Source organism: Camelus bactrianus, chromosome 2 (assembly GCF_048773025.1).
Source record: "Camelus bactrianus isolate YW-2024 breed Bactrian camel chromosome 2, ASM4877302v1, whole genome shotgun sequence".
NCBI classification, from domain to species: Eukaryota; Metazoa; Chordata; class Mammalia; order Artiodactyla; family Camelidae; genus Camelus; species Camelus bactrianus.
This window is the reverse complement of record NC_133540.1, coordinates 82,979,365-82,992,835: the sequence shown is the minus strand read 5'-3', so window position 1 is coordinate 82,992,835 and position 13,471 is coordinate 82,979,365. Positions and strand designations below refer to the sequence as shown.

The 13,471-nt window shown below is 32.8% G+C and overlaps 1 protein-coding gene and 1 long non-coding RNA gene across 3 annotated transcripts in view; one reads left to right on the top strand and one right to left on the bottom strand.

Moving 5' to 3' along the window:
• The window catches only part of LOC141573775 (uncharacterized), a 132,237-nt gene extending 121,171 nt beyond the window's left edge, over positions 1-11,066 (top strand). The window contains exon 5 of the long non-coding RNA XR_012499978.1: positions 5,249-11,066. This is a non-coding gene — a long non-coding RNA (uncharacterized LOC141573775). The remainder of the gene's footprint in view (positions 1-5,248) is intronic.
• LOC105080410 (alpha-S2-casein) lies at positions 88-11,769 on the bottom strand. Of its 2 annotated transcripts, XM_045506150.2 has the most exons (15): positions 11,719-11,769; positions 11,094-11,120; positions 10,296-10,319; positions 10,171-10,212; positions 9,782-9,808; positions 8,896-8,922; positions 7,425-7,448; positions 5,605-5,733; positions 5,065-5,091; positions 4,330-4,353; positions 3,691-3,717; positions 2,358-2,381; positions 2,222-2,266; positions 1,266-1,364; positions 88-480 (listed from the first exon to the last, which is right to left on the bottom strand). In XM_045506150.2, exons 1-15 carry the CDS (start codon positions 11,767-11,769, stop codon positions 469-471), a joined length of 609 nt encoding a protein of 202 aa, XP_045362106.2. In that variant the 3' UTR covers positions 88-468. The 2 variants fall into 2 exon arrangements, with proteins under 2 accessions (XP_045362106.2, XP_074200715.1); XM_074344614.1 differs by having other exon boundaries at positions 88-1,364.
• Positions 11,770-13,471: the final 1,702 nt, after the last annotated feature.

Sequence of the window (13,471 nt, the reverse complement as noted above, 5' to 3'; positions counted from 1 at the left end):
TGATTTTTTCCAGAGAAAATGATGCAGATAATTTGTTTCAGAAAATCTTCTATAGGAAAACTCTCTTGACGTATATCTTCCACCAAACTGAAATGCTGTCTGAACTTCTTGGCTCAACTCAAAGGCAGTAGGTAAACATCTCCGTGAACATTATGCTTGTGACAGTTTCCACCCAGAACTATTGCTTGTGGCTGAATGTATCATCAGCTCTAGAGAAACTTTCTTAAAATTTATTTTCAAAATAGTTATAAAATGCATGCAAATTACACAGATAACTTACACTTGTGAATCAAAAAGGTCTAAGCAAAATTGAAAATATTTCATAAACCAAGTAGGATTTAATTAAAGTTGAAACTATATTAAACAGTTTTACAGTCGCAGTCTTTGCACAAAAATCCTATTTATTGTTTAAATTCCAAGTCTAAAGGCACTTACCATAATCAAGTAGAAGCAGTTAATTCAAGAATCTTAAAAGTATCTCTTTAAAAGAGAAAGGAATAACATATTTTAGCTAAATGTTCATAATAACAAAAGAAAGGAATATTTACATTTCCATGGAGATATTTAGAATGTTCTTTTGGCATCTCATATTCAAACTATAGGACTAAATTCTTATTTTCTCTAATCATGGAGAGGATATCTTTAAATGATATAATAAAGTAAATCATATTTTTAAAAATAATGCAAAATGAAGTGACTTGTCAAAATCAAAAGCTTATTTCATATCAGATCTTCTGATTCCAATCCTATATTCTTTGTACTGAATTGTCAGTTCTCTGGGTTCAAGTTACTGCTTTCCCACTTATTCCTTACATTAAAAGATGTTTCTTAAGTCACCTTTTAAAAAATGAAATAAAGGAGAATTGTAAATTAGAGCTTGGTCCAGCTAATTTTAGAATTTCAGATAATTTTATAAAACGTAAGTAATAATCTCTATCTTGACCTACCGTCAAGAATTACTGTAGGAATCCACTGAAACATTATGAGCACACACTCAATAAATTTAAATCCAATGTAAATGCAATTTATCATTATAATTATTTTCGCTTATTGTAGCTATATTTGTACCATATGATTTATAATTTTATTTCCAGCCTAGAATTTTTAAATTTAATTTTGTTTCAGCTTCTGCTTGAGAACTTGTTGGAATTTTATGTCTCTATTTCATGTCCTTAGCTTATTTTTACTACAAAAGATAACTTTTTTTAAAACTACAAATAAAAGGTAGAACTCACCAAATTGGGAATAATTTGGTAAGCTTTTACCTTGATGTGATTCCATGGAGTCATAGTTTTCTGATATTGATAAACAGTCTTGAGATACTCTGGCCAGAGGAATGTCTGATAATATTGGTAGATTTTGTTCTGAAAAAAATTGTAAGTAATTTTGTGTCAGAGCACACCTGGACATAACTAAATAAACTAAAGCTTGATCTATTTGGATACATTCTAAATGATACCAAACAGACCTAAGCAAAATAAAGTTTATTCATTTAGAATTAATTCTATGTTTTGCATTCATAGAATGAACTGTAGAATTAAGAATATTCTTTAGTTTTTTCAGACCCCAATGTCAAAATGCTTAAGTGAGAGGAATAAAGAGAAAAGGAAAAAGGAAAAAAAATGTGCAAGAAGGCAAAAGGATAATTTCTTAATTTACTGAAATAAGCGTTTCAGATTGTGGTTTTTCCATGTCTAGTGGAAACACTCTGGTCCTTAGAGTCGTATAGAAGGTGTGATTTAACTTAGTAGAATCTGTGACATTGAGCCAATTGTTACTCTCTCTGAGTGTCACTTACCTTCTGGAAGTAAATTAATTAATATAGAGAGAGCATTTTGCATAATGCCTGACACCTATTTATGATTACTAAATATTTCTCTCCTTCATGTTCTATTTCGAACCATCTATATGGGCCCAACTATGGATTATTACAGGGATTAAAATTGGAATTAAACACAGTAGCATCTGCCTTTAAGATAATTTACTGCTTTTACAAAATGAAAAATCACTGAGTTTTTAGAACAACAAGGGAATAATGATGATACCATTGGTCCAATGAGAGAATGCTTTCGTAAGAGTTTTGACAAAGTAAAGGAAGACTTACAGAAATTTGAATTTATTTTAAAAAATTTGTTTTGTTCTGTTTTGTTGAGAGGATTGTGGCTCAGCAGTGTCCAAGCTGAGTCTGGCTGTGTTATAAATGTTCGTATGAAAAATTTACCAGAAATTTTTGGTGATCCTTTTCTTCTTCAGTCAATTCAGTTTTCTGTTAATAATAAAAATAAACTGTGATAAATACAGGAGAAAATATCAAAGGTTAATATTTAATAAATTTTGTTTGAACGGAAATTACTTACCTTAGTGAATACTTCTGTTGATTCCTTAGGGAAAGAAAATGAAAGTCGGCTTTACTTGGATAGCTCACTGGTAATTTTATCTTTATCATTCTTAGAGAACTAGAGTGAATTAGTTTAATAATTCAGGGCCAAGCCACTGTTACCAAGAAACGAAGTGCTACTTTATAGAAATTGATTGTGAATTTAGTGAGTTCAAATATTCATTATCAGAGCATTCTCTGTGTGAACATGATACCTGACTGAAAATATGTTTCAAATTTTCTGTTTATCTGTATTTTTCACATAATGTCAGATTCTCATTGAGTATGTGCAGGTACAAAGGGAGAGAGAGAAGGAGAGGGTGAGTGAGAGAGAGAAGAAAGCTAATCAGCCTGCATACACTTAGGAAGACCTTCATTTTTTTTTTTTTTTTTTTTTTGGTGGCCATGGACCCCAAGTTTGAGAGAAAGGGTAAAGCATGCTTCCTAAGGCCCTTGAGGAGGAAGCTGTGCTGTGCCTCAGGCCACAAGACTGTGGGCTACAATCCACGCTTCGTCCTTTCCCAGGACGCTTTCCCATTGTGCTTACCCACTTGGCTCTTTCTACCACAGCAGTTTTGTACCTGTGATTTACAGAACTCATAACCCAATCCAGTATTCAACCCCCTAAACAATGAGAGAGAATCAGGGTAAAATTTTGCCGAAGGCAATTGACAACATGCTGATTTGACATTGGCTTATTTTTAAAATACCTTATTTAAAATTAACTTAAAAATAAATACCAATGAACCAGAGTCCAGTGAAAATTAGCAAAGGCATGGGATAGAACAGCTAGTCTTGACTATGTAGATAGTTCATTTCAGGTGTCTAAAATGACTTTGAACCTGTGTATATTTCTTACAAGGGTTTTTCTTCATTTCCATTTGCTATTTTGATGTGGTTCTGCTAAAACAAATTAGCAATACATAATTTACTTAAAATAATTAACAACAGGAAAGTGCAGTATTTCTCAATAAACTAGTTGGTTGTTTTATTTTAAAATCATCATTTTTCTCACTAGATGAACTACTAGAAGATTCCTTTAGAAACAAACAAAATAACCAAACTTTGGGGACCAGAGTAATTGAATCCTTAGTATATTCTTAATATTTATGGAATTAAAAGTCTTTCTTTTAGAAAGAATATTAGTATGAGAGATGAAAAAGAAGAATTGAAGTAAAATTTCCAGCTCAAAAAAGTAAAAATCTGATTAAAAAAAAGAAAGATTTCAGATAAGCCTAGCTAGTAATATTTTAATATTAGTTTTTGAAAATATGACTTAAATATATCTTTATATAGAAATAATAATACCTTACCATATCAACAGTCTTTTTTGAATTTTCCTTAAAGAAATGAGTTAGACATTTTATTCTCACTGTATTGTTTATACATAATTTCCTCTTGAATATATATATAAAACCCCTCTTTTATAAAGAAGAATAATTAAATTTATTTTCATTGCTTTTGTAGATTGCTGTTGTATCCCAAAGATCTAGAACCATGTAAGGGACATATTACTTGCTAAATACCTACTTCTTAAGTGAATGATGAGTGACATATCTCATCAGTGAACCAATAAATAGATAAATAAATTTCATCTGATTGGTGTGCATAACCACATCCCCTCCTGCTTACATTTATATAAAATAAATAATAGTTATTGTATACCATAACAAAATAAAAAGTAATTTCTTAACTACATTTAATGTAAGTGATTTTGACTTCCTGAGAGAAGTTGGCAGATTCCGTAAAAAAAACTGAAATAATACATTTTAACCTTGTTGATAAAATATGAACCGCTTGGATTGTAGCACTTTGTATGGATCTTGATGAACTAGAGTTCTTATTTCAGAATGGTACATTGGATTCCTCTCACTATGTTTACAAAACTTAAGATGTACACCATGACTTGTGGGTGATATTAATTTCATTTTATTTGAATGAAAATTACTTACCTCTGTGGGAACTTCAGTTGATTCCTTAGGGGAAGAAAAGAAGAATTAACTTAGCTTTAAAGTTGTACTGGAGTAGAAGGGGCAATTAATTCAATATATTTAGAGCCCAGGAACTACTATTTTTTTAGGAATTCAGTAAATAAATATTCAGAGCCCTCACTTTGTGTCAGAGCAGTAACATGTGACTGAAAATGTGTTTCCTTTAAAAGTTTTCCTCAGTTCTACATTATTCAGCCTCCTGTGCCACAGCAATAGTAATAGTGACTTTGGGAAAAGCAGTAGTATTAACTTTTTGATAAGGTCTACTAGCACAAATCTAATCTTTTTTTTTTTTAACACCTTTATTGTGGCATGGTTCCTGTACAGTAAACTACACATATTTCAAATGTACAATTTGATGAATTTTGATAGATGTACACACAATGAAACTACCACCACAATCAAGATAGCTAACATTTCCATCACTCCCCAAGAGAAGCAATTTTCGAATTTCCAATTTATCCCTTCTGACCCCCCTCTACCCCTGGTAACCATCTTTGTATCCTTGGATGTGTACATTTTTGTTCTGCCTTCCCCATATTTTTCTTGGATGTCTGAAGTTCCAATTTCCCCGTATTCTGTAAGTCAAGATTTATTGCTTACAAAACTAGATCAAAAACCGTCTATTACCATGTTTGATAAATGTTAGTATCTTAGTAGTTTCCCGGGTATTACCTTTGTAATAAAATGCCTTACCTCACTGATGGAGAGCTGCTCTGTGTTCTGTATTCAAAAAAAAAAAAAAAAAAAAAAAGAGGGCCAAGATAACTTTTGTTATTTATTCCTCATATGAGAAAAAATTCCTTAAGATAAACTGTTTTATGGTAGACAGTACTTGGAATTTGGGCAAGTTACTTCATTTCCTTATATTTTCTTACAGTACGATCTTTTTGTTACATGATGATAATGATTACTGTCCCCTCCCAACTTACAGAATTGTTTGAGGAACCAAGTGAAATGATATAGGGGCAAATGCTTCAGACAGGTATGTTCAATTAATTCCTTGTCACTATGGTTACTACTGTTATTTGTTACTATATTTAAGACTATATTGTCTGTGATTTAATTTCTGGACTATGAGATTTTGTTCCCAATTGTTCTACTTTCTAAGTTAAAACCTTGTTGGGGCATTTTGTCTCTAGATATTGTTCATATCTTCACCCTGAGCTCATCCCCCGCCAAAAACAAACAAACAAACAAAAATAGCAAAGGACAAACTAAAAAACCAGCACTCACCACAGTGGGAATAAAGGGGTAGGCCCTTGTCTTGCCCTGATCCCATGGGTTCATCACAATCTGACCTTGATGAAGAGCCTGGAGATACTGGAGGAATTTCCACTTCTGATAAAATTGACTGATTTTGTTCTAGAGAGAAAGAAAATTATAAAATTTACTCCAATATTGAACCTCCTCCATGGCTCAAAAGCACATTTTGTCAGAACCAAATTACTTAGACCTTTAATTAGATAATTTAAAAATGGTGGCAAATTTACCTAACAAGAATAGTTCAGTCACATAAAATTTATTGTAGCTGTTTCTACCTTTGTTAATACATAGCAAAATTAACAACATTGTCTGATTATGAAGACCTCCAGAACAGTATCTATGTGAAAAAAACAAAAGTAGGTATGAGAAGGGAAAGGAACATTTCTTGAGTTAAAAGGCAAATGTCTGTCATTTCTGTCTGGTGTGTGTAAGAAGTCTGCTCTTTGGAGTCAGACAGAACTGAACTTTAACTCCCTTTATCCTAGGTGTTAGAATTCATAACTTGGTCATTATGTTGTTTATGCATAATATATCATATTGCATTCTCCCTGAGCATTATTTACCATGTAGGATTATATCTGTTAAAATATATGGCAGTGTGCTATGTCTGTCTGTCTGTCTGTCTGTCTGTCTATCACCTATCAGGCTTAATAAATATTCTAGTAAATTCCATAGCCTTTGAGCTGACTCTAAAGATCTTTTTAGAGATTAAATATAAAACTGCAGTGCCAGCTTCACTCAAAAGAATGTTCATTTCATAGAGATTTGAAAATATGGGTGTGTAGAATGTCAATCGGTCTTTAGAATTTTCTGTGAGTAACCTGTTACCTTGAAGGTGGTACAAAGGGAGAGTGCTACTGGAATTATTTTGACAAAGTATAAGAATGGCTTTTAAAGCAATCATAATTTCCTAAAAACAGAGGTTTTATGTGGGGAGTCCCATATTTAGGTATTCAAAGAAAGGCAGTTTCTATTCTAAAGTTTTTAGAAGGAATGTCTGCTCTGTGTAGGGACATGGTAATAATAACTGTTATTTTTTTTAGATGTGCCTATACTGTGTTCCAAGCATTTTTTAACATAATTTATGTACATATCATCTAATGTAATTCCTCAGGGTCAATATAACTATCTTCATTTTTAGTTGAGGAAACTGTAGCTTGAAAAGGTTAAGAAATAGTTTGTGAAGTTATGATTGGAATACAAGTTGCTGACTGTAAAGCAGGTGCTCTATCCTTGTGCACCCAACAAACTTCTCTAGTCCAGAGGACGGGGTACATGACCTCCTATGTGTAGCTTGGAAACCTTTACTTTTGAGACATGTCTATGATGCTATTGGCAAAAAGACGTTGAGTGGACAAAGATGTGATACCTCAACTACACTTACACCATTTAAACTTGAAACAAATTTTCTGAGGCTTGTAACTCCTTCAAAATCATTTGGTTAATTGCCCAACACTTACTTATCTTAAACTGTAAGTCCACAAGTTTAACAAGCTAATAGCTGGAAATCAAAGTAACAAAAATAGAGAAAATATATTACTTACTGTAAATTGAGGGTAAATATCTCATTGGGGTGGAATGAGTTATGTGAACATTGGGAGAAAAAACAGCAATGATATTACGGTTTAGTTGAAATTACAATTTGTGTGAGAAATTGTGTGTAGTGCTTATCTTCCACAATGGGCTTATCTTTCTGTTAAGAAAACAAAAGCACTTGCCATAAAAATACACAAAAAGAAAATAGTGCTAGTTGGTATTAATTTCATTTCAGTTGAATGAAAATTACTTACCTCTGTGGGGACTTCAGCTGATTCCTTAGGGGAAGAAAAGAAGAATGCACTTAGCTTTTGAGTTGTACTAGAGTAGAAGAGGCAATTAATTAAATATATTTAGGGCCCAAGCCACAACTACTGAGAAATCATATATTTTTTTAGGAATTCAATAAATTAAATATTCAGACCCCTCACTTTGTGCCAAAGCAATAACGTGTGACTGAAAATATGTTTCATTTAGAAGTTTTCATCAATTCTACATTATTCATACAATATCAAATGCCTATGGAGTGAAGGCAGGTGACAAAAAAAATTACACAGTAGGCCTGATGAGACATGTGGCACACTAAATCCTGTGTACCTGTTCTAGAGGACACAGTGCTTATTTGTAAGAGGCCATTGGCTCCCTGTTGGAGATAAAAGAGTAAAGCAGGTTTCCTAGGTACTGAGTAGGAAGGCTTCTGGCTGTGCCTCAGGACACAAGGCTCTGGACCTCGCCTGTGCTCCATCCTTTCCCAGGCGCCTTTTCCTGCCGTGCTTATTGCTTGGCTATTTCTACCACAGCATGTCTTTCTTGTTCCAGTGACCTATACATTTTAATCCATTCCCTCAGTCACCTCCCTTAAACAAGACGGTCTCAAATTTTAAAGTGCATCAGTATGCCCAGGTGATGCTAATACTGCTAGCTGAGAAATAGCACATGGAGAACCATTGCCCCGAGCAATACTGAGGTGTTTCAGGCTGAAACCACGTTGAAGGCAATTGGTAGGCTCTTGATTTGACTGGCTTGATTTAAAATGCACTTTCCCCTGGAGGCAGATATCTGATATTGCTGTCAGGAGCACCAGTGCACACCATGGTATAGACAGTCACTTTGAATCTCCCCAAAACTACATCAGGTTTGGGTAAATGATTTCTCCGGTGCTCACACTATTTGCGATGTCAACAACAAATTAATCCACACTTTGCTGAAAATCTAGTTTTTGGTGAACTTGCTATTTGATGTTAAAGGAAAAAGTCTCTTACTGAGCTAGGATATTTCCTGAAAAATAATAATATATATAATCAAAATCTGGTGACCAGAAGACATGCCAGCATAATTCTTTGAATATTAGTGGCTATTTGGAATATGTCTCAGGTTACACACACTAGCATGATAAGTTAAAAAGATTGACATAAAAGCAATGTAACCAGGTTTCTTGGCTGTTTGTTATTAATCACCTTTGGAAAACAAGTGAAAGAAGTAAAAATGATCCTATGATTAAATGTAGCAGGCTTAGGAGACTATAGATCATACTATATATCCAGTTAGGTGGATATTACTAAAGTGGGCAGGAAACATGGTCATTTTTGAGCAACTTATAAATCTCTTTCCAGTTTATGAAAAGAGGAAATTTACAGATGTCCTCATATGCCATCGATAGTATTATAGGAATATGTATCAGTAATATGAATCAAAAATTCTTCAAAATAAATAAAAATTTCTCACCACTTCCTTTATGTTCCTTACAGCTTCCTTAAAAGAGAGAAGAAAAAGAATTAGATCTATTATTGCCACAGCATTACTTAGAACGTTTTCTCCCGAATATAAAGGGACATTTCCGTCTCCCATAAAGAAAAGCGCTAGAATGGATTCATTTTCATTGTCTGAGTTTTGTAATGAATTATATTAGCATTTCTGCTTTGGTGGTAAACGTACAACCAGAGGTAGTCACTGTCATTTATTGTATCTATTGTTGCATCCCAGAGGCGATCATATTTGTATTGTGTCCCTGGAGACTAGGATAGTATCGGGGACATAGTTCTTGTTGAATAAATGCTGTCAAGTGAATTAACGAATACACAAGATAAATTTAGGCAATTCATAGATAAGCTTTTCTTTTCCATTTTAATGGTCATTATTTGTTTTGTTGTGTATTCAGAAAAATACCTCACTAGGCCAATTAACATCTTTTGGAAGTAAATAGCTATTGTTTCTGTGATAAACAGATTGATTTAAGTTAATCAATTTTAAGAAAAATACTTCAATAGGAAAGAATTTAAAAAAGAAAAAAATGTTAAGCTTGAAGCATTAAGAATGAAAATGTTTAGTTGGAGACTGAGAATGAATCTAAAGGAAAATTTCTTCATTCCTCATAGAATCTGGGAATCAAATATATTAGCTGCTTCGTGCAAAGATATATTTTCTTCATTTGAATTATTCATAGAATTAAGAGATGAAGATATAATTTGGTCTCATTCTTTAAAGATAATTTTGGTTTTCAAATCTGATTGACTTGAAATGTACTTTCCAAATCCAGGTTAATTTCAATTCTGTTCAAAGTACTATAATATTTTACTTCACATTATACTACAGATATGAAATGAATATGTACCTCGCAAAATGTGGAGCAGATGTCCTCCTGAAAGAAAGCAAAACCAAGAAGGATACAGCATTTACTGAAATGCAGTATTATATTCTTGAGCATGAAGTGATAGAAAATAAAATACTATTTTGTGAACAAAAAGATTACAAAATTACGAAAAAAAAGCAAAGGTGATGAACCATTTCAAAGATAATGTGCTTTAACAGTGAGGCTCAAAAATGGCTCACAAATCTTTTCCTTTCATGTTAGTCCGTAGCATTTTGTCAAAACAATGAAAACATCACCATTTTCACAATTATAGTTAAAAATGATACTCATTTGGAATGAATGAGAAAGTGACCCATGTTTTATAGATAAAGATGTGTCATCAATCAAGATGAATAGAGTAATAACTTTACCTTGCTGGGATGAATGGCCACCTTCTTTACCTGCTTAAATTTCTATAAAATAAATAAATTTATTTTATAATTTTGATTAAATAAAGGAAGTTAAAATATATTTAATTTAAGAATTTAGGACTTACTTGCTGAGAGACGTTGATAGATTCCTTAGAAAAAGAAAGACAATATTATTTATTTACCTAAATTGTATTAATAAAGTATCAGTCCACAACCATTATCCATTGGGTAAATAACTTACATCTTTACTTGAATTACACAACAAGTTAACCAAAGTTTCATTTCCTTTATTAAATTAACTTATTATATTTCATATAACTAACTCATTCCACACTGTGCTTTTGGGCTATGAATAACTGAATCAAAGCTTTCCCAAATGTCATCGACAGAGAAGAGAGGAAAAATATCCCATTTCTTCTGTACAATTTCCAATTTTCTTTTTCTTTTTTTCATTATTATCTTTTTTCTTTTGTCATTTTAAAAGAGATTAAATACATCATAGGAAAACAAGAAAATGCTTAGGTGACGCTGAAATTGTCTGTGGGCCTCTGTTAGGCACCCATGGCCAGGAAGTCATTTGGAAAGTAGCATCTAATAAGGAACAGCATGAGTCCTTATTGCAGAAACACAATTGATTGCTGTCACTCTCTCACAAAATGTTCATCATGACTTCTGAACTAATACCATTAATATGAGAGATGTCTAGAAAAAAACGCACAAATTTACTCTTGGTGATTTGAATGTGTAGGCTTTTGGTCTTTACTCACCCCTATATATATATTTTTTATGATTGTGCTTCCAATTTTCTCTGACTCTGTACCTCTAGACTTACTGGTGATAAAACTATTATAAAAGTGATAGTTCAGGGAATATTATGTTTTTACCAGGTGAAAGGGTTTTATATTTATACTAAAGTATCTTACCTCACTGGAGGAGCCCTGATCCATCTCCTATATAAGAAACAAAAACAAATATAAGCTTCAGTTTTATGGTAGGTTTAAAATGTCAAGCTGTCTCACTGAGTTTTTTTTTTTTTTGCTGTTGTTTGTGTTTGTTTTCATTTTTGTGGTTTTTGTTTTGTTTTGGTGGCCGGGGCTTTTAGAATTCTGTTTCTGGGAATGTCTAGGGTTTAGTTGAATTATTTTCATTATTATTGGAATAGTATAGAAGCTTATAATATTAAAAAGCAAATAATTCTGTACTTCAAATAAATCCTTCTTAATGCTTAATATATTTCTTACTTTTAGGAAGTTGTTCTTGGGGTGAAAAGAGTTCCCAGGTACATTCAAACAGATATAGAAGAAAGGGTATGCCATTTAACCTATAACTAAAGTTTGTCCAACCCTACAAGGAAAACACTTAATAAAAAGTATTTTTATCCACCTTGATATCTTGTATAAGGCAGGGCCAGTGCCATCTTTGATTATAAAAGTTCACACACTTAGTCTCTCTTCCCTGCTGCCTACCCTTGCCATTGTCTGCATAAAAGAGTCACTCTTCTAATATTTAAATAACAGGAGGTACTTATAAATATCTTATTATACTTACATGCTTTGCAAGAACAACAGCCAAAAGGCAGGTAAAAATGAAAAATTTCATGTTTACTTAGTCCTGTGGAACAGATATGGGGCTGATCAATAATAGTTTTACTCTTTTTGAAATCACATATTTCCCATATTTCCTCATTAATTATATATTAATTTATATTTGTACCAAATAATTGGGAAAGGGAAATGAAGACTGATAAAAGCAGGTTCACTGAGAAACACATGGATGTGAATATGACAAGTTCTTTATAAGGAGAAATTAACACAACATAATGTAAAATCTTGGTTTCTAAACTGTGGGAGGTCCTTTTGGGCCTAGCAAGTTAGTAGGGTTATTGACCCTATGTATAAGTGGTTAATTAATTGACTAATTAAATTAAGGAATATTTGCTACTATGCCAGGTACTCTTCCAGATGTGAAGATACAGTAATGAAAAAAATTTATATATTATTTATATATTATTGACATATGCATATTATTTACAACTCTTCTTTAATCTTGTGGAGAATGACTATCAGAAATGCAAAATGCAAGAGGAACTAATTTTTAAATCAGATTTCAGGTGAGCCAAAACATGGAGTCTGGCTTCCTCATAAGGAGAAGAATTAGCAGGTAGAAATAACACTGTGTCAGGTACAAGGAGAATTGCTGATCCCAGCTCAACTTAGGACAGGCTGCTGAATCTTGAGGGAGTCAATAGTTTCCAACATCTATACGTTAATTGTATTCAGAAGCACTGAAAAGGAGGTAAATCAGTAGCTACCAAACAATTAGTTATCGAACAATCTCTCAGTGCATCTTAAGGTACACTGACTAGTTTCTTTAAAAATACTTTTTGGAGAAATGTTATTAAGTTTTACAAAATCATAAGTTATATAGAACAACAGGAAGATAAATGAAAATATTACCTTATTTCCTGAAGGGAAGACAAGTAGTCCAGGCAGTGGGAGATCAGAGATGGGTTGTGGTGCTATTTAAATCTTGTTCCTCCATAATATGGTAACTCTGTGGTTTGAAATACCTAAAAAAGAATTCGAATTCTAAGAAGTCATGACAATTAGAATTGTTTTCCCATCCAATTTTTGTACCACATATTCCAAGGAATGCTTCTACTCAGGTTGATTTAGAACATGATTATAAGAAATGAGGATTTTATAGTGTGTAGGAATTATTTATAGTTTGTGTTTGTGTGGCTAACCTCTGCTATGTACCAGCTGTGTGGTTCAGGATTTTTTTTTTTTCCTAGAAGTACCTCAATGTGTCTTTTAGTCTAAAACTCTTTAAACAAATATCTAAAATGATATTTTGGATGTGTTAATTAAAATTTCATTAATACATGAGAACATACATTTTTCATATTCATTGCTTACCGTTTGCCAACACTAAAAATATGGTTAGTCTTATGCAAGTCTATGTGATATAATGGGAAACTCAGCTCTCATATTAGTTAGTAGTAACTTTCATAAACATTTACTTTCTTAACTTCTCTCAGTAGTTTCCCAATCGGTAATAATATTCATATTTAATTGTGGGTTTGTCACCAGCTGTGGGTTTTCACCAGCAGAAGTCCCACAGAGATGGAATGAATTACTCGAGACTCTGTGCAAAAAGTCAAGAGAGCGAGAGGGAGTCAGGAGCCAACTCCACGAACCTCTCAAATGCTCCCACATTTATTGTGTACAATCAAAGGAGAAATCACTGACAGTTATGTGACCCGGAATGCAGGAATTTAGGGAAAGACAGGGTGGGATCA